Below are 20,769 nucleotides of genomic sequence, written 5' to 3' on the forward strand. Positions count from 1 at the left end.
AAAGAATTAACAAAGTAGAACTGTGTGGACTTTTATCGTTGTCGTTATTAATTTTAAAATCCCATAAAATTTTAGGGTAAAATTTGGTTTATAGTCTAGTTAGTTTAAAATTAACCATTGCAAAATAAACAGCATGTGTAGACACCCTTTGCCGTTAGTTACCTAAGTCTCTTAATCTTTATAAAGGAGCAACTCAACAGTGCTCGGTAGAGGAGTACATAATGCCAAGGTCTGTGGCCCGATGTGCTTGCTCTTTGAGAAGGCAGATGTCTTTTGAGTGAAATCAGTGCAGATTCTCTAGATCCGTAGATTGTTATTGTCAGCTCTATTAGTGGTGATGATGACGATATCATTTTTGCAGAAGTAGATTCAAGTCAGTTAAGACGTCAGCTATGTGGCGGCAGCCAAGCGGCTATTGAAAGAATGATCCATTTTGGAAGAGAATTGCAAGCAATGAGCGAGCAGCTAAGAAGAGAATGTGGCAAAAACACAGCGAATAAGAAAATGCTCAAGGTATGTTTAATCTTGAAATTGTGGCGTTAAGGTGAGTAACTGCACTGCCCAGCAGAAGCTTTCCACAGCATGCAGCGTTGCAATACTGTTCTGCTTCAACTTCTGTGATTTTTTTTTTTTTTTTTTTTTGTCTGAGAGCAGTACTGTAATCAGCTGTGGTGTAGCACTGTCTCCTGTCTTGTGTGTAGCACATTCACAGGGAAGATGATTTCATACTGTAATACAATTAAAAGCAGAGGTGAATTTAGCACTTCCCTCTCTCTCATTTCTGACCACGTAGCTTGGCCTCTTGAATCGAAGTGCTGTTCTCAGCTCTAATGATAAATGAACCGCAAGAACGAGGACTGATACAGATGCCTAAAATGTGCTCTCTTTGGTACTCTGTGTGTTAATTAGTTTACCTTGCTTTGAGACTGCTCTGGAAAAGTATTCCCCTGCTAAAGACTGACTGCATGCAATTTTCAGTCTGTTTTCTCTTTCCCCATCACTTATTAAAGTACTGCCAACTTTTGTCTTTCTGTTGGGAAAAACACTGCTTGCTCAAAATGGAACAAGTCCTGTTACAGTTTCTTTTTATCCTTTTGTATTGATGAAGGACACTGACAATCACCTTTGTGATTCTGAATCAAAATGGGTGAAGAAAATAGTCCTCGTTTTCATTAGTAGAATATAGCTGTGAGATGTAATAAAAATCATCTTTCCACAGGATGCATTCAGTTTACTTGCGTATTCAGATCCCTGGAGCAGCCCTGTTGGAAATCAGCTTGACCCGATACAAAGAGAACCTGTGTGCTCTGTACTTAATAGTGCAATACTAGGTAAGTGAGGCCTGGTGGTTTTCACGCGTGGTACAGAGTGCCTTTCGTTCCAGACAGGTAGCACTGCTGCTCTCCACACATCATTTGCTGGGCTTAGTACTGGGCTGGCTGAGTGATTAACAACGTATAGCAATGTTGTGGTACGCTGTTAATAAGAGAGGGGTAGTTTTGTGGGCATATTAATGTCACAGATGTCATCGTCATCGTTCAAAGCAAAAATGGGCCTGTTCAAATAATGGTGCTATGCAGGCAATTTGAAAATGTCACTTTGTTGTTCCTGCTCTGTCTTGTAAGAGCAAACTTTGCAAGTAAGCAGAGGAATTTTGAAATTAATGATTTAAGCAAGCTTAAAATCTAAGTTTTCAGTCCATTGCTATGAAATGAATCGGGTATTTCAAGTGCCGCTGTGATTCTTTTTCAGAGACTCACAATCTGCCAAAGCAACCACCGCTTGCCCTAGCAATGGGACAGGCGTCACAGTGTCTAGGATTGATGGCTCGATCAGGAATTGGATCCTGTGCATTCGCCACAGTGGAAGACTACCTACACTAGCTATGCATTTGAAGATCTGAAAGGTGGTGTGGCATATTCAACATGGAAAGTAGACCAGCTCTGCTGACTGGAATTTGGAATTTTAATTATGTACTAAGGACAAGTCTGTCGCTTTATGTTGCTTCCTAGTTTACAGCATGATGCAAATGATTTCTAACTTAGTGTTAGGAGAAAATTTCCATCTTTAAACCTCTTAGACAACTAAGAGTTGAAAGTATCACTGATAATGTCAGACATCCAAATTGACAAGTACCAATCCTTTGAACGATTGTCCAAAACAAACCAAAAATCCTGCTACCTTGTGGTGGGACGGAAGAATAGAAAACATGGATGTATTAGCATGTGGGTGATGTAAATGTCAAGCAGGATGACTTGCCAACCTCCACCCCCATTGTTACATAGTTCAATCAGTGTAATTTGCAAAATGCATAAACACCTGATGGTTTGGATATATAGTGTTGATGGGAAGAAATGATATTTTTTAATGTGTACTGTAAAACTTGAATTACTCAGGAGCTGAGTGAATATGTTTGTTGCTACTTACAATCCCAACCTGTTGATCTTAGTAGTTTTTTTGTTTTAACATGGTCTTTTCAACTTTGTTTCCTTGTTTAACTACAGACAGCTTCTGTTGTGTAGACTCACCAGTTTAACTGTTGTATTATAACAGTATTACATGTCAACACAGTGTGGTTATGACCTATTTATATAAAAACCAAATATTTAGTCATTTACAGTCTTAATTTAATCTTTGTACACCTTGCATTTTTAAAAGTGCTTAAATAGTACTATATTGCAATAAAATGTAGTGATATCATAATTAACCAGCCATTAAAAACTTACTTCTACATACATGGTAGCATGGACTTGTATGCTACGTTTTCTTGGTTCTAGAGTTCTATCCTAGAACAGCGGTTCTCACATAGACCCATGAATTCAGAACGATGGCTTGCTGGTCGAACCGGGGCTGCTGCTTCCCTGCATCAGAGCACTGCAGCGGCTGGGCTGTCAGAAGTTAAAGGCTTACTGTGTTCTTGCCACAAAGCAAGTTGAGCTAGCAGTGCAAAGCCACTGATGGAAGCTTATTCAGTATTCCCTGAAGATGGGGGGAAAAAACCCACCTTATTCCTTGAAAGTAATCATCAGGCGGGGTGGAAGCATCCTGCTATGTGAGCTGACTTAATGATTCTGATACACAGCCTTTCTTTAGAGATGCAAATAACTAAAAAAGCAGGAGTAACTGATGGCTGTAAGAAATGCAGCATCCAGAACAGTAAGTACAACACCGTTGATCTTTATTCTCTGCAAAGGAGCTGCCTCCTGGAGGCAGCAGTATAAGCCTGGTTGTGACACCAGCTGTTCTAAATCAGTATTAAGGACACACAGCCACTGCCCTGGCCCAGCTGTTTCTTAGCTTCCCCAACCACTGCTGAAAGGGGGAGGGAAGAGAACAGGGAAGTCAGTTCTGGCACAGCTTTGTGAAGGTTAGTGCCTTCTGGTGGCTGCTGGCTAGAGCTGAAAGCAGAGTGATGATGGAGAAGTGGGGAAAAAAACCCCTTTGTTGTGTTGAGAGACTGACTTTCAGTGAAAGTCCTTAATAGCATCTTCTGAAAAAGCTGTCTTCATACCCCACTTTTAAGTTGTGTTGCGAGCCAACGTTTTTTAAACCTTGTTGCTCTTTGCTTTTTTTCTTGCCCTTTAAAAAAAAAAAAAAGCTGTTAGTTACATCTAGTGGAGAAGCAGCAATCTGTTGATTACTGCAGCATTTCAGAACAGAACTGACTGGAAAGCTGATTAACTCCCTGTTGTCTTTTACATACAACAGGGGCTTCCACTGGCCAGGGGTACCAACTTGCACCAATCTCCTTCAGAAGGAGGGCGGGGGTACAGCAGTGCATTCACTTCTGAAGCACAACTGTCTACAAAGGATCAGTAACTTGCCTGTAGTGTTCATGAGCCTCACAGACTGTGCATGTGTGCCTGAGGGGCAGCCTGTGGCTGTAACTGCTATGTGTGTATGAATGACACTCATTGAATGTGACATTCATTGCTGTAATGTCATTTTTTGGGAGGAGAGATAGGCGCCACTTCCCTGTGCTCACACAGAAGTTCTGGGATCTTGGCATCCCTGCTTCAAGTTTTACACATATCTGAAATGACTTCCAACAGCTCAGAGGTTGTAGGGCAAAACAACAGTTAGTGAAGTATTTATTTCAGTAAGTAAACATGGCTCTAGGCTCATATGCTGTTTCTTAATGTACCAAAAATGAGGTAATTTTTTCAAGTTCTATCATCTCACACACCCTCCCCCGTGCAGCACTCGCTACACCCACTCAGGCTGTAGTGCCCTGCTGCCCTTCCCTTACTATTGGGTACTTTGAGTTAGAAGGTAGCAAGATACAGCCCTCTAACATGGGAAAGCTTTTTTTTTTTTTTTAAAAAGCGTACTTTAAACCACATATACATAAAGTAGTACCTACTTTGACTTTTTATACTCACCCCAAGATTTGTCCACAAACTGAACTGCAGCTTTTTTAACTGGGTTTTTCTTGTTTTCAAGGGAAAAAAAATCATTTGCTGAAATGGAGATGAGTGTTAATTACTAAATTTAACCCAGACAAACCTAGATGCAGACCCACCTAAGGAAAACTGCTTACCCTGTGCTCGGTTGGTGTCTGGTCCATAGAGATGAGTGTTTAAGAAGTCTTTGGCGAGCTGCTGGTGGAGGCCTGTTAAACTCTGATCTTTTAAGCACACAGCCGTATAGTTTCCTTTTGACCTAGTCAAATAAAGAGACGTAAAACCCGCAGCGTAGTTACAGAACCCAGAACAACAGACACACTAGTCAATGCTTTGCTACTTGAGCACAACAGCGGCTGGTGCTGGTTTCTGATGCTCAGCCAGGCTTTGTAGCAGTATTAAAACAAAAAAATTGGACCAAGACTCTCAACCTGTCATCATATGCCTTTACGTGCCCCGAGTAGCTCCTTGGGAGTCACAAACTAGTCCTACCAGAAGCTAGTGCAATTCCTCTATAGGGACATCAGTGACAAAGAAACGAAGGGCAGGGGAAAAAAAAAAAAACCCAACCCAAAAAGACTGAAATGCAGGAATTCAGTGCTCAACAACCAGACCTGTAGCAGCACATAGAATGTGTACTGCTATGCTTATGACTGCCCAGTTCTCTCATAGCAATTATATATACATAATATATAAAAACTATTTTATATTACAGATTTAATATATATGTGTGTGTGTGTGTGTGTGTGTATCTACTTTACAAGTATGCTGTATCATCAGAAGCATATTAAAGGCGCTTTTAGCACGTAAGTATGCTTTCACTCAGCAGAAGAGCAGGGGGAACATCAAGTGAAGAAGAGAGTACAGCCACACAGCGACACAACATCCTGCTGGGATGCGCCCTCCCCCAGCAGGCAGAAGCAGCGACGCCACACGGGGACAGACGCCCTGCACCACCGGCTCCCAGCGTACCTGGCACCCGGCCTTTGCTTCTCTTTCTTCACCCGCCTTTGGACTTGGCCTTGTCTCTGCTTCGCAGCCCCACCTCCACGGCCTTTACCTAAAGTAAATTTAACAGAAAACAGAAAAAAATGTCCCAAACATTATGAATCAAGAGCTGTAAGTGAAAGAGGAACAGGAACGAAACAACAATTAGGCTGTGAAAAATAAGACATCTTTAGTTAACGGCAACAGGCATTTTTCAGAAGCTCTGACTAGTAAGAGCTAGAAAGCGTTGCCCTCACAGGAGGGCTGTGAGAGGGAGGGGAAGAAGCATGCCTCAGGGGAGCCACCCGGAGTACCGCTAGCCAGCTTTCCCCTTCCTTGGCATCCACAACACAAAACGGGATTCATCCCAGGACACAAATTCAATGCAACACAACAGCTACAAGTAACGAGAAAGGGGAGTCCAGCCTCAGCTTCATTCCCGCCATGAAATAAGTACTATGGTGACTGAGTATTCAAAGCATCATCCTGAGCTCATCCCTCTCCTTCATGCCAACAGATTTGTTTAGAACAATAATAAAAGGAAGAAAAAGTAGCAGTTACACCATCCAGCTATATAATTATGTGAGGTATGCATGAGAGACTTGTTTAAAAAAAGTTTTTTTTTTTAAACAAGTATTTTGAAGTGCAGATGAAGAGAGCTAGAAAACAGCAGTCATGAATACTCTAGACTCTTGATTTTCTAGTTCAGAATTTGAAAAAAGTTACCTATTTTTTTACAGATGCTATTAAATCATAGTATGATATGTAAAGTATCAAGGCAATTAACAACCCATCCAGGAATAGCCTTTATAACTTCAGGAAATGCTAAATGTTAATCTCCCTCTGGTAATCCTTACTTTTTCTATTATAGCACCTGCCCATTATTTCCTTAAACACCTCGGGCTATTTTAACTGAAATCATTGTACAGCAAACAACTTTTGTAAAAGGCGCAGGAATCAGATTAAATACACCTTTAGATTCTTCCTCAGATATTTTTCCTTGGCAGCAGACAATGTGTCAAGTGTGTTCAAGTTTCAGACTTCCAAAAGGTCTCCGTACCAGAGCGCGACCCCATTGCAGCTCTAGCACGGAAATGAAATCCTGAGGTAACAGGAAGAGCACGGCGCTAGCAAAACGAGCTGTAGCATACCTGGGTTAGCTGCTGGAGCCTGCTCATCGGGTCTGCGCAGCAAGGAGAAGGCAACAGGTTACTCTTCCGATTCACGCTCCCTTCGTTTACTCAAAGCCACTAAAGCTCCGGTTCCCACCCCGACCTCCCAACGCCAGGCCCCGAAGGGGCCGCACCACGGGCGGGAGGGGCCGGCCGCCGGCAGGCAGCGCTCACCGAGACACCCCGACACCCAACCCGCCCGCCTCACATCGCCCCCTCACCGTGCGGGCGGCGCGGCGGCCAGCTCCTGCAGCACGGCCTCGGGGAGCAGCTTCCGTTTCTGCGGGGGAGAGGGGAGTTAGCGGGGCGGGGGCGCTGCCCGCCCGGCGGGGGGGGCCGGGCCGGGCCGGGGGGCCGCCGTACCTTCTGCTCCGTGAACAGCTCCTGGCGCCGCCGCCGCTTCTCCTTCAGCAGCTCCCGGTGCCTGCGGGGAGGCGGTAGGCGCCGTCAGCGCGGCCTCGGGGCGGGGGGGGGGGGGGGAAGGGCTCGCGCGAGGGTGGCCGTTAGGGGGAGGGGGGGGAGCGGGGGTGAGGGTGCTGTCCGTACCTCCGGGCCGCCTCCCCCACGAGCCTCCGTTCAGTCTCGGCCGCCTCCCTCGCCACGCCAAAGGACACCTCCTCCGGGGCCTCGTCCTCCGAGGAGGGCGGGCTGAGGAGCGCGGCGGGCGGGCCGCGCTTGCCCGCGGCCGCCGCCTTCCGCCGCCGCACCATCTCCCCCACGCCACCCGCCTGACCCCCGCCCCGGAAGCGCTCCCTGCCTTCCGCGTCGAGCCGCATGCGCGCCCCGGCATGGCCACCCGCCCCTGTGGGGACGCCCCGCCCCGGGGCGCGAGCGCGCCCCCGAGCCACGCCCCTCGCGCTCAACGGCTGGTAACCGCCCTCCCGCCGCGCGCGCGCAGACAGACGACACCGGGAAAGCGGCGGCCTGAGGCGTGAGGGGCGGCGGCGCGGGGCCTGAGCCGCCCGCCCCGGGCCCCCGCCGCCCGTTTATTGCCGTGGGGAGCAGGGGAGGGGACAGTCCGGCGAGACCCGCCGCCTCCTCTCACCCGCCCCCTCCCTAGCCCCGTGTGCCCCCGCCGCGCTGGGTCCCGCCGGGCGCCAGGCCCGGCTGCGGCGCTTCCCCGCCGGCCGCTCCGAGGTGCTCAGGAGATGATCTCCGTCTGGTGGCGGGCCAGCGCCGGCGGCAGAGTGGTCCCGCAGGGGCCCGCGAAGTGAAACCTGGAAGGAAGGCAGCCGGGTGAAGGGGCGGGCAACGACCAGCGCACGCTGCTTTTTTCTGGCAGTGCCCGAACTGCGTTTGACACGCAGGTAACTAGTTAGTCCTGCTTCTGAGGGAGGGGGGGTTTAGGCCTTCTAGGACCTAGGGCCATGCTTCAGCTTCACACTTAGAAAAATACAGTTGTGTCTTCAGTGTAAGTTAATTCCACCGAGAATGAACAATCATCTCTTCTTATTAGAAGAAAATAATATTTCTTAAGCTTCGGGGAAAAAACTAGATCATGTTTGTTTAAAAATTTTCTACGCATTTTAGCAGTTCAGTGCAAAAGACAATGAAGGTGGAGGGGACTAAAGGTTGCTAGTTTAAAACTGAACAGCTTTACCTGAATCTGTTTGTAGCAGGAGTAGCTTCCATGTTAAATTCTGCAACTGGCACTCCTCTGGCAGATACCTGAGGGGCAAACATAGCGGCTGGATACACCACGGAGGAGGTCCCGACCTGCAGGGACAGGGCAAAAAAATCATGAGTGTAGCAGGCCAGTAGCTAAACAGACAAAACCAAACCAACCCAACAAGGTAAGGACCCTTCTCAGAATACTGGATGTACAAAACCACTAACGCATGGAAGATCCCTACAGAAATGAAACCAAATCAATATCTATATTTAGCATCACTGCATATGTAGCTATTTAACATAGCATAAGAATCAGGAATTGTTTCTCTGATGAAACCCAAAGAAGCCTGTTTGTGGATTATAACTGCAGATGAAAAAAAAAAGTCCCAGAAACACGAAATGGCAGACTTTGCCTTCAGGAAAACAAAACAATGTTCCCTCTGTTACTTGAGATTATTCTGTGAAGGGTACACAATATTCTGAGCAAGTGTTTTGGTCAGCGATCTGGAACCTACATGGCATGTAAACAACCTCACAAAAAAAGCAGCACATGGTAACAGCTAGCTACCTTCTTACAACATTTTGTCACTTTTTTTCAACTGAGCATCAAAATAATCGTATTGTTCACTGTTTGAGAAATTCAACAGCTAAACAATATTAGCTAACATCTAACACTTGAGCCTCTACACCTGTGTACACTAAATGCAGACTGCAGATGCCAGCTGAGCAAGATGCACACATGCTGAATCTGGTAACTTCTAAGTAGTGTATGTACGTTTTCAAACTTCATGGTCTTTTAATGTTTTACGCTTGGCACTAGAGAGTCCCTCAGGGGTTTTTAGTTCCCTTGGGGAAGTACAGGTGCATCTCCTTTACCCAGGAGGTGCCACCTCTTTAGCATGGCTTCCCTGCCAGTTAAGAGGCTAGGTAACAAAAGCATCACTCACTACCAAGCAGAGGTCGCAAATATCAAGCTCCTTCTCAACCTCTGTGAGAACATCAGGATCCAGGGTTTCACCAAACCACACAACGTGGGGACGGAGGAGCCCGTTGCAGCCATCCTCCTCACACCTGTTTAAAAATCATAAAGCGACAACGTTACGCTGCTGATGTGGATGTTTCAAGCCGCAAAACAGCAAAGCAGTTTTCGTTCTCATTTGGGCATGCCTTATCTGCCCTCACTCTTTCCCCTGTCTCTTTCACAGCCCTCCCTGCACCCTCCACCGTGTGCTGGACAGAAGGCAGCTGATGCCCTGCTACACGTGCGTTGGAAGTACACGCATGCTGCCCGGTCACACACAACAGGTTGCTGGACAGTTGTTCAACTCAGATACTGAATTGTGTCTTCCCCTTACGCAGCTCCTGAAATGCATGAAACTTAAAACGTAGTATGTGCTACAGACCTCGGCCTCCATCAACTTTAACAAACTGGCCAACAGGTTTTTAAGGAGAAAGCGAACTGAAAGACAGAAGCATTGCGTTAGCCTCTTTTCCTTAGCAACGAGATGAAAAATACGGTGGCTTCTTGCATCTGCAGCTAGCTAAGGCAAAGCTTCAGCCATTATAAAAAAGCACCATGGCACATCTGATGCCTCCAAGGGACTATGCAGTGGCTATACCCCAGCACAGTATTCCAGACTGATTAACAGTAGGTAACACCTGCGAAGTAACAAAACATTTACTGTGTAGCACTTAGTTTCACTGCAATTCTCCTGCTCCACTTACTACAAACCCCATGAATTTAGGCATGTTTCAGCTTGATGTTCAAGTACACAAACGTGCGATCCCTTAAGCATCATGGTAAACTTGTAGTATGCGCTCCTGTTGTCTGCTGTCCCCCATAACTTTAGACTCAGTTCTCTGGGGCAAAGTCCCATGCCACCTTCTCCTATAGAATGTCTCTGTGTCCTTCCAAAACTACGCGAACAGTAATACAAGCCTTTGAGATGCACAAAGCATGAAGAGGTAACAGCAAAAAACCAAAGTGGTCCATACGTACTGAGGAAGGTCTTCAACTGGAATCGTGGCATCTTCTGTTTCAGGTTCTGGAGCCCTGAAGTTACAAAAATTGAAATACATATTCAATCGTACAAAGTGCACTTTATATATTAATAAAAACTTAGTATTCTCTAAAGCACACTCTCCAATCGAGGAATCTTTGCAACTTAGGCCAACTTCAACACCTACTACAACCCTAAAATACCACACACAGGGCAGGCAGGTGTTCGTCCAGAATTGTCCCACAGCTAAGCAACTGTAATAAGCTGCTCAAAGCCTGTCAAAGGCACAACAAATATTTATGTAGCTATCTAAAGATCTGGTGAAATGCAAAGGGAAAAAACCCTAAAAATCTATGAGCATATGCCTGCCCCATCCCCCCGCTCCCTTTTTTTTTAATGGTGAAAGAAAGAGGATGGCTAGAAAAAGGAGACTGAAGGATTCTTCTGCAACTTTAAAAGTTACAGAAATCCTGGGAACTGATGCTTCCCTCCTGATTGTTTCACACATTTGTATTTTGAGACCTGTAATCACGAGAATGTTATTGATGAGCTGAAGGACAAAAGCTGTTAGGTGCTCAAGAGTTGCAGAAGAGGACAATCCATGTATCAAGTGATGACAGTCCAATTTAAGGAATAAGCATCCAATTTAATAAACTTGCAAGGTGAAGAGGATGGAAGTAAACACACATTCTCAAAGAGTACAATTAGTTGATGTCCAATATGAGAGTTTCAGACCATCAGAAATTGTTCTAATTAAAACATATAATGTTGTGCTAACTTAGAGGTGAACAGTTACTTGTTCACAGGACTATCATGGGCTCTCACTGAAGTTACCAAACAGTATACTCATGTTTCAAAACAGTTCTGTAAAATTTAAGCATTAATACTACTAAAGGAAAATGGGGTGGTTGGCTGAAACTCCTGTACACTCTTAAAATGGCTCCTTTCCTACTGAACAGCAGACAAAGTAGAAGATACAGAGAGTTTACAAGGCAGACATATTACCCTTTCCCAGCCAATGCAGGGCATATTGGACTCTTGTAATTCGCAGCTACGTTTCCACAGTTGGTGCATCGAGTTTTAAATAAACTACCTGAAACACACCAAGAGAAAACATCAGGGATCAAGCGATTGCTCTGAAGCATGGCTGTACAAGCAAGTGGTTGTATTTATCCTGGACAGCCTTTATCTGACTTTGAAGACTATTATACCTTGTGGGTAACTTACTACATGAACGTAACAGCCAAGTGTTGAAATCTGGCAGCACTGTGAACGAGACGCTATTTACAGCGCTGTATACGTGCTTTTGTTCAGCAACCCAAGGTGACCAATGTCATAGTTAAGCACAGACCGGGCCCAGCAGAGACAGACACAGCCCTTTCAGCTGAAAGGCCGCAGTGAACCACAGCAACAGTCCCTCTAAGCTATGTTTTATCACCTTGTTCTACCTCACGACATAAGTAATACACAGCCACGTAACAGTATTTCAGAGGAAAATCATTATTTAAAATATCACTGAGGGAGATGATTTCTGCTTATTGCTTTTCCCCTTAAATCAGAAACACTTTCTTAAAAAAAAAATATATGCTGGTTAACACTGTTTTGTTTTATGCAAAGCTCCCCAACCCCAAGACTTTTGTAGCATTAGTAACGTGCTGTAGAAATGTGCAATATTACCAAGAGTTTAAAATTGTTTCTATTTTGTAAAGAATAAGGATAATAAAAATTAAACTATGCCCAAGGCTTTATCCTTGGATCCACAACTGCAAAAAAATTTGCGCGGGTTTCCTGTGTCCAGATCATGAAGTAGCGGTGGGAAATCCCATTTAAACCTTTCATGATACTTAAGTTAAAAAGCATCACAGGACCAGGATGGGCCTTTGTCCTGGGAGACTTTCACTCTGCGGCAGGGCCTGTGGCATGGAGAAAGGAGGAGCGGGGGCACCTCAAAGGATGGAGAAGGGCTTCCCCACCCTCGTTCTCTCCACACCTGTATACTTCCTCAGGTCCAAAAGCCCCGCTGACCCCCATGCGCTGCACCTGCGTTGTGCTCCCCTGGCACTTTGCAGGAGAGAGGGCAGGAGTGAGGAATGCCACTAACTACAGGGAAGAGAGAGGGAGTGCCACGGGGTGTAGGAGAGGAAGGTAAGGGAATCTCATCCGTTTCCAGCCCCTTCTTCCTCCTGTAGCCAAGGACCACGCAGGTGGGTCTCTGAAGGACAGGACAGGACAGAGGGAAAGCACCAGGGCTGGTGAGACCAGTCTTGCCAATACACCTTTTATTGGTGGCAATACTGGTGTGGCACCACAGCTATCACACAGTAGAAGTCCTCATGGATTCTTTTCCCCTTTTCTAAGCGAAATCAGCGAAGTGTCACTATCCACACGTATTCAAGTGGATCTGAGGCTAAACTGAGCAAGCGGGAAGGGAGAGCCAGTTCCTGTGTACTGTCAGAATCCATTAAAAAAGAAAAGATGAGAAATAAAGAGAGGCTATGAAGTACCTGAAGCAACTTCCAAAAGAGAACAGAGTGATATTTTAAGTAAGTTCATGCAAGTTATTATCATTTTGAAGACAAATTTCTTTTCCGCCAGTGCTTATCCTGCTCTCTCTTCTCCCCGACAAGTTTGCTGGCCTGCAGCAGACAGGTAAGCTGATTCTTACCGTGAATTTCTAAGAGGTGCTTTGTGCCTGCCTTTCTGTGTAGTTCATCAATATTCTGAGTAATGACCACAACGCTCCTTCCTTGCTTGCTCAGTCGCCTTTCGCACTCTGCAATGGCAATATGCGCAGGATTTGGATGTTTACTCAACATCACTTCCCGGCGGTAATGGTAAAATTCCCATACACGAGAAGGGTTTCGCGCAAAAGCCTCTGGAGTAGCCAGCTCCTGGAAAAGACGTAACGATTCATTCTACCAACGAAAGGGCAAGAAAATCCCCTCCCCAGATGAAGCCTGCTAGATGACTGCCATTTACACTGCTACCAGCGTAACAAGATAATCAAAAGCAGATTATTTATAACCAGAGGCAGTGGACAAGAATACAGTTCAATAGCCCTTATGAGGATAACGAGTCAAAGTATCTTATCAAATGAGGAAATAACTGATATCAATAGCATGGTACACGGTTTTACATAGTACACTCGGACCTTATTCTGTGCTGCCCTACCAAGCTATTAGGAGTTTAGTACAGCACAAAGGAAGATGAGATATTTCAATGCGCATGATTTTTGGCATTCAAAACGCTCTTTTCCACAGCAGCCATGAAGCTCAGCATCGTGTGGATATATTTCCTTTGCTAGCAATTTCTTTTCTGCCTTAAGTGTAACGCAAGCCAAATTACAGCCATTGTCAAAACCAAAGTCTAATGTCTTAGATTTTACTGGCACGTAAAAGACAAGCTATACTTTTCACACCAACTTTAATTTTGTCTTATCTTTTTTTAAAACAAGGAGTAGCTCAGTCTAATGCTTCAATGCACAATTCTACTGATATAAAAACGGTGAATGCAAGCTTTCTGATGCAGAAGGACCAGGCATTTATACACATGCATGCTTTATTTGAATTGATAGTCACTGAAAGAAAAAATGCATCTTTAGATTGAAACCATCTTGAAAAACTCATCTCTCTGACCCCTTTTTAACTCCATCAAATCTTTCATGAATGCTGTCATGAAAAACCATAAAGAAAGCAAATGTGACTGCAGTGTTTGGGGCAGCAGTTACTGACAGTGTAACGGTTAGTTGAAACATCTGCAGCACCACGCAGGATCAGACTCACGAGGTACCTATGCAGCTCGCGCATTTTGGTGCTTGCCGCTGCACCACTCCACCCTCCAGCGTCTGCTTCCACCTCCTCTCCCACCCCAGTGGCTCCCAACGCTGGCAACATCACACCAGCAAGAGAGACAGAGCTTGTGGGAGAGTTTAAAGACTGTGAGGAACCCTGCCCCCAAACAAAAAAAACCCTAAAACATTTTTAAAGAGTATTATGAGAAACCAAGATTAAAAGAAAACAGCTAGTCGGTATCAACAGTTCTGTCCTTTGTTATTTTGATAAAAGGTTCTTAAGAGTTTAAAACAGGAAAGGCCCCACAAGGTAGGAAAACAGCGAGGGTGTCAGAAGATGAGCAAACAGCTAAGCTGCAAGGCAGCACGAAAACAAGGATAACAGAAAGACCCAGAGCTGTCTGCAAGAACATTGTTTTTCCCAAACCACCGATAAACCAAAGGACAGAAAACAAGTTGCAGCTGCACAAAGCAGACCCCCCCAGGGCACGGGGAAGAGCTGCAGACACAGCTGTGGGGAGAGCTCTGCCCCCGCCGTACTGCCACGGGAGCGCTTCCACCCTCTACAGTGCCCAGCTTCTTCTGGCCCTTCGTGCTCACCCACCTGATGGGCAGAGAAGCGCAGCCGCACAGACACGTGCCACCAGTACGTACCTGGGCTTGCCACTTTCTCCAGAAACCTCCAGCCCCTCTGAAGGTAGGAACTCCGCTCTCCGCACTAACACCGGCTCCGGTGATAATGGCTATGTGCTTCGCTTTGGCAAACACTTCTCGAAAATCAGCCATATCTATGCGTGGGGAGGAAAAACGAACAGCTGTTCAAACACACTTTTATATAAGAGGCCATACAGACAGTGCTAGCAAACTTACGCATCCAGAAGTGGCTTCCACATACGCCTCCTGTGACTTTAATTTCAGAATACTAATTTGTTTCTGAGTTTCTGCATATTGGTATTTGAAGGGCAATTCCTGGAGATCCTCAAAAATGCATATGAGCAAGCTCAGTAGGCCAACGTGTATTAAACTATGAATACACTCCATATTTGAAAGACAGAGCCTTAAACTAAAACCCCATGCTAGATACTACCTCGATAACAACTGTTGCCACCACCACCCAGGAACAGTTTGCTTCCTAATCGTAAGGTAAGATCCCGAGATGAAAAAAAATTTACATTTAGTTACAAAGTATCACCTTCAAAATTAAGGTCGTTTGGGAAAAAGCATTTCCTTCTGAGGCATCTTGCCCATTTTCTAGGTTTGCAGTTGTGTTTTCTATTTTTGAATGTACATTCCCTCCATTTTTCCCCGCATGGTAAAGTAACTTGGGAAAAAGATGGTAAATTTCCTTTGCATTTTTCTAAGAATCAAAACAAGATTAAAAAGGAACAAGTTAGCTACAGAGAGACAAAAAAATTCTCTTCCAGTTTGCTCAGATATTAATTTTAAAGCAACATATTTAGAATCACAGAATGGCTGAGGTGTGAAGGGACCTCTGGAGATCATCTAGTCCAAATGCCCCTGCTCAAGCAGGGTCAGCCAGAGCAGATTGACCAGGACCACGTCCAGTCGGGTGGGTTTTGAGTTTCTCCAAGGATGGAGACTCCACCACCTCTCTCTGCACAACCCATTCCAGTGTTTGACCACCGTCACAGTAAAACAAGTGTTTTCCTGTGTTCAGATAGAATCTCGTGTGCTTTAATTTGTGTCCATTGCCTCATGTCCTGTCACTGGGCACTACTGAGAAGAGTCTGCCTTGTCTTCATTCCCTCCCATCAGGTATTTTTATGCATTGATAGGATGCCCCTGAGCCTGGTCTCCTCCAGGCTGAACAGTCCCGGCTCTCCCAGCCTCTCCTCACGTGTCAGATGCTCCAAGCCATTAATCAGCTTTGTAACCCTGCACCGGACTCTCTCCAGTATGTCCATGTCTCCCTTGTACTGGGGGGCCCAGCACTGGACCCAGCACTCCAGATGTGTCTCACCAGGGCTGAGCAGACAGAGAGGGTCACCTCCATCTGCTGGCGATGCTCTGCCAAGTGCAGCCCAGGCCACCCGTTAGCCTTCGTTGCCACAAGGGCTCATCGCTGGCTCATGGTCAACCTGGTGTCCACCAGGACCCTCAGGGCCTCTTCTGCAAAGCTGCTTCCCAGCTGGTCACCCCCAGCCTGTCCTGGTGCATGGGGCTATTCCTCCTCAGGGGCAGGACCTGGCATTTCCGTCTGCTGAACTTGATGAGGTTCCTGCCAGCCCATGTCCCCAGCCTGCTGAGGTCCCTCTGGATGGCAGCACGACCCTCTGGTGTATCAGCCGCTCCTCCCAGCTTTGTGTCATCTGCAAAGTTGCTGAGGGTACGCTCTGCCCATCATCCAGATCATTAATGAAGGCGTTAAACAATATTGGCCCCAGTACTGACTCCTATACAGTATGCTACTAGTGACTGGCCTCCAGCTGAACTTTGAGCTGCTGATCACAACCCTGATCTTCACCATTTACTACTTGGTTCTTTTTTCTTTTTTTTTTTTTTTTAAACCAAAAGGCAAGTAAGTTTTTATAAGGAGAGTCAGTCACTGGAGAAGTCCCAAGATCCATAGCACGAGAGCCGTAGAACTGGGCAGAGACCACTAAGATTCCGATGCCCGTCTGCTGTTGTAAACCCAACCTCACAAGCCCTTTAATGTGTAAAGATCAGGCCACAAGTCCTCCTAGCCTCGTCTCTGGTCTCTGGCAGCAGCCAAACACTGATGCTCAGGACGGCAGAAAAAGCAAGTGCACCTTGGCTACCCAGCTGTTAGGGGCTTTACTATTATTTCTGTGAAGTTCTGTGCGTCGTTTTCAAGTTAAGGCACATCCTCAAATTAAAAAACAAAACCGAAAAAAAACTTCAAACAAACAAAAAGAGGATATTTACTACTACTAGACTGAACAGGGCTCCTGGGCTTACCCAATACCCTGCTCCTGAGTTGTTACAAGTGCTCGAGGCCCTCCATTAATTCTTGTACAAAGAAATGAGGAGTGAGTTTTATTACCCATTAGGATTATGAAAAGGAAATGCAATTAACCAGCGTGCGTTTATGTGCATAAATTATAAATACTAAAGACATGTCACCAAGCAATCATGCTGACTGCAACTACGCAAGGGTTTTTGGAACTACACAGAATACAGACATAGATAAATTTTAGCAGCTAGGGAAAAAAAAAAAATCAACTTCACGCACTTCTAAACATTTTGAATTCAACTACAGATTTCGCCTATTACACAAAACCTTCTAGAATTTCAAATCTAGCTTAAAAACCTGTGCGGGGTACTAAAGCAAACAAATAAGATGCCTTACTTGAACTAGGACGAGCCATTTCCAAGCAAAACTTCTGTTTCTTTGAAGAAGAAGCCTTAAGTCCACAGTACGCTTGGGAAACCAACCTTCTAGCGGTAAATTGAAGGAGACTCATCAGCATCCCTCGGAAGTACTTTCCCTGAGAAGAAATAAATGCAACACAAGCGGCCCGTTTAGGGAGCGCCTTTCTACAAGCTCCCTGTAAGGAATTCTCCATAAAGAACCAGGTACAAACATTATTCATGGTCTTCTCCCGCACCTTCCATTTCCTCCCTGCGCTGCAAAACGCAGACATCTCAAATCTGAGACGGGATGACCGCTTTTGTCTGCTTTTGCTTCCAGTGAAGAATTGAAGAGACTAGTCCTGCTCAAAGACTGCCGAGCCCTTAAATACGTTCGCAGACACACCGTGGCGGGTTTTATCTCATATTTAACTCGCACGACGCTTTTGAACTCCGCTGCCTAGTTCAAAAACGGGTACGACCGTCAGATTTTCAGAAGGGGACAAACAACCCGACGGCCGCTTTGCTGGGCTGCCTTCGCCCCGGGACGAAGCTGCTGCGGCAGCAACCCCCAGCCGGCAGCAAGCGTACGTGCAGCTACCGTGCCTGCAGAAGGGCGAAGAGGAACCGAGCGGGGGGACGGAGCCGCGCCGAGGGGGGGCGGCGGCGGCCGCCGCCTCCCCCTCGCCGCTCGGTTCCCAGGCCCCCGGGGAAGCCCCGGGACCGCGGGTTCGCGTCCCGCCGGCGGGGGGTTACTTACCTCAGCGGCGGGGACCGGCTGCTGTGCGGGGAGCTGAAAGCGAAGCGTGCGACTCCGCACGTCCCGCCCCGGGCTTTGCGGCGGGGCCGACCCTCGTTCAGCTCCGCCCCGGCCTCGCCTTTCCGTGTTAACAGCTCGCAGAGATCCCGCCCGGCATCGGGTCTGCGAGGAGAGGCTGCAGCCGGTATTAAAGCGGGAGGGGGATGGATGGAGCCCGAAATCAGCTGCTGCGGCACCGTAGCTCCCTCTCTACGTTGCGCTTTCCCTCCTTCGACGTCTCACGTAACGTCAGAACGAAGGCGTATGAGGTTAAATTACACCCAAGTAGGTCTGAAAAGCTGGATGCCTTCCCAGTGTCATCAGTCTGAGGTCCGCCCTCGGACCTCAGTCGCAGTTCACACGTTCGCAGACGAAACTGCTGTACGCTGCTATGCTGACACAACTTGGACAGCTTACAGTTTCCACGAGCAAAGCTGTTTTTAGCTTGTTTTACTGCAGAGACAAGACAGCAACTGCTTTCACCCAGCCTCTTCCTCTCCACCGTTCCCCAACAACTTTAAATCTCTTCAGTCCTTTTCAGTCAATCTGAGATTTTATGCTTTTTTTTTTTTCCCTTTGAATTCTGTAAATAACCAGCTAAACAGATGAAGAGGTCCCTAAAATGCGTACCCAGACACGCGAAAGGCTGAAAGGCAAGTCCCACCATACTGCAGAAGTGCTCTTTGAAGTCCAGCACCTGCTCACCAGCCCACGCAGCCAGGGAGCAGCTCCTGCCTCTGACCCGGCCCCGAGGTACAGGGCACGGGCAGTGAGTTACCCGAGGGCAGGGGAAGAGAATACCCAGAGGTTGCCCCCAGGGGCTTGCAGCCCACGTTTCTCTCATTACACTGCTTCGTGGCACTTATTACTTACATGATAACAGCATGTAATATTCTGCCTCCAGTTGCAAACACGAAGGAAGCCTTTTGTGGGGGAACATCTGAGACAGCCAGCAGTACTGATTAAACACCGTGCTTTTGCTTGCTGGGCTGCAGCTGCTGTTGTCTGAGCCCTCTGGCTGAATCTTGCCAGATTCAGCAAAGGCATGCACGCTTGCGTGCAAAGGCATGCATGCTTGAAAAAACAACACAGAATAAATTCAGAAAACAAGATAAAGGCCGGCGTGATCTCATTTAACATTGTAACTCTCCTGATGGTCAAAATCAGGTAATTCTATCTGGACTGGGGAAACCACCGAGATGACAGGTTTGTTGTGGCGGCTTAGACAAATGAGGGATTGGCTCTGCTCTACCTGACTGGGTATTATAATTGGGGTCTTAGTATGGATTGTACATCCTGCTTATTAGGCAGTGTATTTTAGATGCTAGTTGAGGTAATATTTAAAAAAAAAAAAAAAAAGGCAATTTGCAGCTGGACTATCACCACAGCACTAGCCCACTGATTACAAAGTTCAAGACAGCAAACTACTAGTCTAACATTACTAATAGAAAAACTACTTCTGCGTTTATGTACCGGAGTTTGAAGAGCACATCAAATGTGCTTGCACATAAATGCTTGCATTTCCACATTACCTCACTGTACTCACTAGATACGCTCCTCCTGACTTTAAATTAACCCAGGGCAGGGCATGTTGACATGCAAGGTTTGCAAAGGTACAGGTCTTTCGCCAATAACAGAAGTCATGACAGCACAGGTTATGCGAAATGCGTACAGCACAAAACTAGGTTGGCTTGTTTAGGTTTCTCTGGCATGTATAGACTGTATACCCCAAGAAGCAAAATTATTCCAGTGTTTCTTAAGCAATCACACATTCTGTATTCTCAAAGGTCTAAAACCATGAAGAGCCTAGTTCGGCTGATGCTAACCTGGTGTCAATACTGCATCTTTGCCACAAGAAAACGGCCATATAAGCTTTCAAAATTGTTTGTAGTGGCCTTGGACAAATATGTCTATGCAGATGTGTGTGCACACACACACACGAGTGTGTATTTTCTAAAAAGCATTATAAAAAGATTAAAGTGACATCAAAAATTAACTTGAAGACTGTGGTGTTGGGTGTAGGTACCTCGCAGTGTTCTAGGATCATCTGTGCCTGATAAAATACTGCATAAAGCATTTTTGCTATTATGGTAATTTCCTCCAGCAGCAGTATCATTACCGCAGCAAGAGCAACTCTAGGTGGACACCAGAAGTATGAAATGTTCTGCGAACATATTCATTTCGCCAAAATCAATTAACCCGGAAGAATCCTGCCTCAGAGCAGCCGAAAGCTATGTCAAGGGCAAGCACACTGAACTTTGCACCCCCCGCTTCCACCCCCCCCCCCCAGCACATTACGCTCCCAGCCGCCAACTGTGTGGTACTCAGCTGAGGCATTTACATATTTAGCAGTGAGTCCGTCTCGTCTGTCTTCCAGGAACTTGTCCCATCTCCCCTTGACCCACATAAGGCCATTCTCTGGCAGGAGTCCCCCAGCTCCGCTCCCCCTCCCATGAAGGACGGGGAAAGCAGCAGCTGAGGAACGCGTATCCACAGGGGCTGCTATTCTCCTCTTCACACTGCATGAACCCGTCAGTGTTAAAACAGGTTAATACCACCCAGTCTTCCACTCCAATCATACTGTCCTTCAGCATTTTTACAAAGTACTTTGCGTCTGAGCACCGTCAGCTAGAAACAGCTTACTATTTGACCGTGAAACCTAATTGTACCAAAT

The 20,769-nt window shown here is 46.3% G+C and overlaps 3 protein-coding genes across 7 annotated transcripts in view; 1 reads left to right on the plus strand and 2 right to left on the minus strand.

The window, feature by feature from the left end:
* The window catches only part of RANBP9 (RAN binding protein 9), a 41,149-nt gene extending 38,244 nt beyond the window's left edge, over positions 1 to 2,905 (plus strand). For all 3 annotated transcript variants that reach the window (XM_050915719.1, XM_050915720.1, XM_050915721.1), the window contains exons 12-14: positions 362 to 513; positions 1,220 to 1,331; positions 1,753 to 2,905. In XM_050915719.1, the coding sequence (XP_050771676.1) occupies positions 362 to 513; positions 1,220 to 1,331; positions 1,753 to 1,883 (395 nt within the window). In that variant the 3' untranslated portion in view covers positions 1,884 to 2,905. The remainder of the gene's footprint in view (positions 1 to 361; positions 514 to 1,219; positions 1,332 to 1,752) is intronic.
* Positions 2,906 to 3,156: 251 nt separating this feature from the next.
* NOL7 (nucleolar protein 7) lies at positions 3,157 to 7,272 on the minus strand. The gene is made up of 8 exons (XM_050915723.1): positions 7,109 to 7,272; positions 6,926 to 6,986; positions 6,784 to 6,842; positions 6,542 to 6,573; positions 5,361 to 5,472; positions 4,541 to 4,662; positions 4,383 to 4,460; positions 3,157 to 3,579 (listed from the first exon to the last, which is right to left on the minus strand). Exons 1-8 carry the CDS (start codon positions 7,270 to 7,272, stop codon positions 3,506 to 3,508), a joined length of 702 nt encoding a protein of 233 aa, XP_050771680.1. The 3' UTR covers positions 3,157 to 3,505.
* A 357-nt stretch (positions 7,273 to 7,629) lies between these two features.
* On the minus strand, positions 7,630 to 18,133 carry SIRT5 (sirtuin 5). Of its 3 annotated transcripts, none has more exons than XM_050891882.1 (9): positions 18,057 to 18,133; positions 17,295 to 17,433; positions 14,618 to 14,751; positions 12,839 to 13,064; positions 11,179 to 11,266; positions 10,173 to 10,226; positions 9,121 to 9,244; positions 8,163 to 8,278; positions 7,630 to 7,779 (listed from the first exon to the last, which is right to left on the minus strand). In XM_050891882.1, the coding sequence occupies exons 2-9, from the start codon at positions 17,413 to 17,415 to the stop codon at positions 7,704 to 7,706; spliced, it is 939 nt and encodes a 312-aa protein (XP_050747839.1). In that variant the 5' UTR covers positions 17,416 to 17,433; positions 18,057 to 18,133; the 3' UTR covers positions 7,630 to 7,703. The 3 variants fall into 3 exon arrangements, with proteins under 3 accessions (XP_050747839.1, XP_050747837.1, XP_050747838.1); XM_050891880.1 differs by lacking the exon at positions 18,057 to 18,133 and adding an exon at positions 17,554 to 17,749; XM_050891881.1 differs by lacking the exon at positions 18,057 to 18,133 and adding an exon at positions 17,530 to 17,559.
* Between the last annotated feature and the right edge of the window lie 2,636 nt (positions 18,134 to 20,769).

Source organism: Gymnogyps californianus, chromosome 2, assembly GCF_018139145.2.
Source record: "Gymnogyps californianus isolate 813 chromosome 2, ASM1813914v2, whole genome shotgun sequence".
Classification (NCBI taxonomy): domain Eukaryota; kingdom Metazoa; phylum Chordata; class Aves; order Accipitriformes; family Cathartidae; genus Gymnogyps; species Gymnogyps californianus.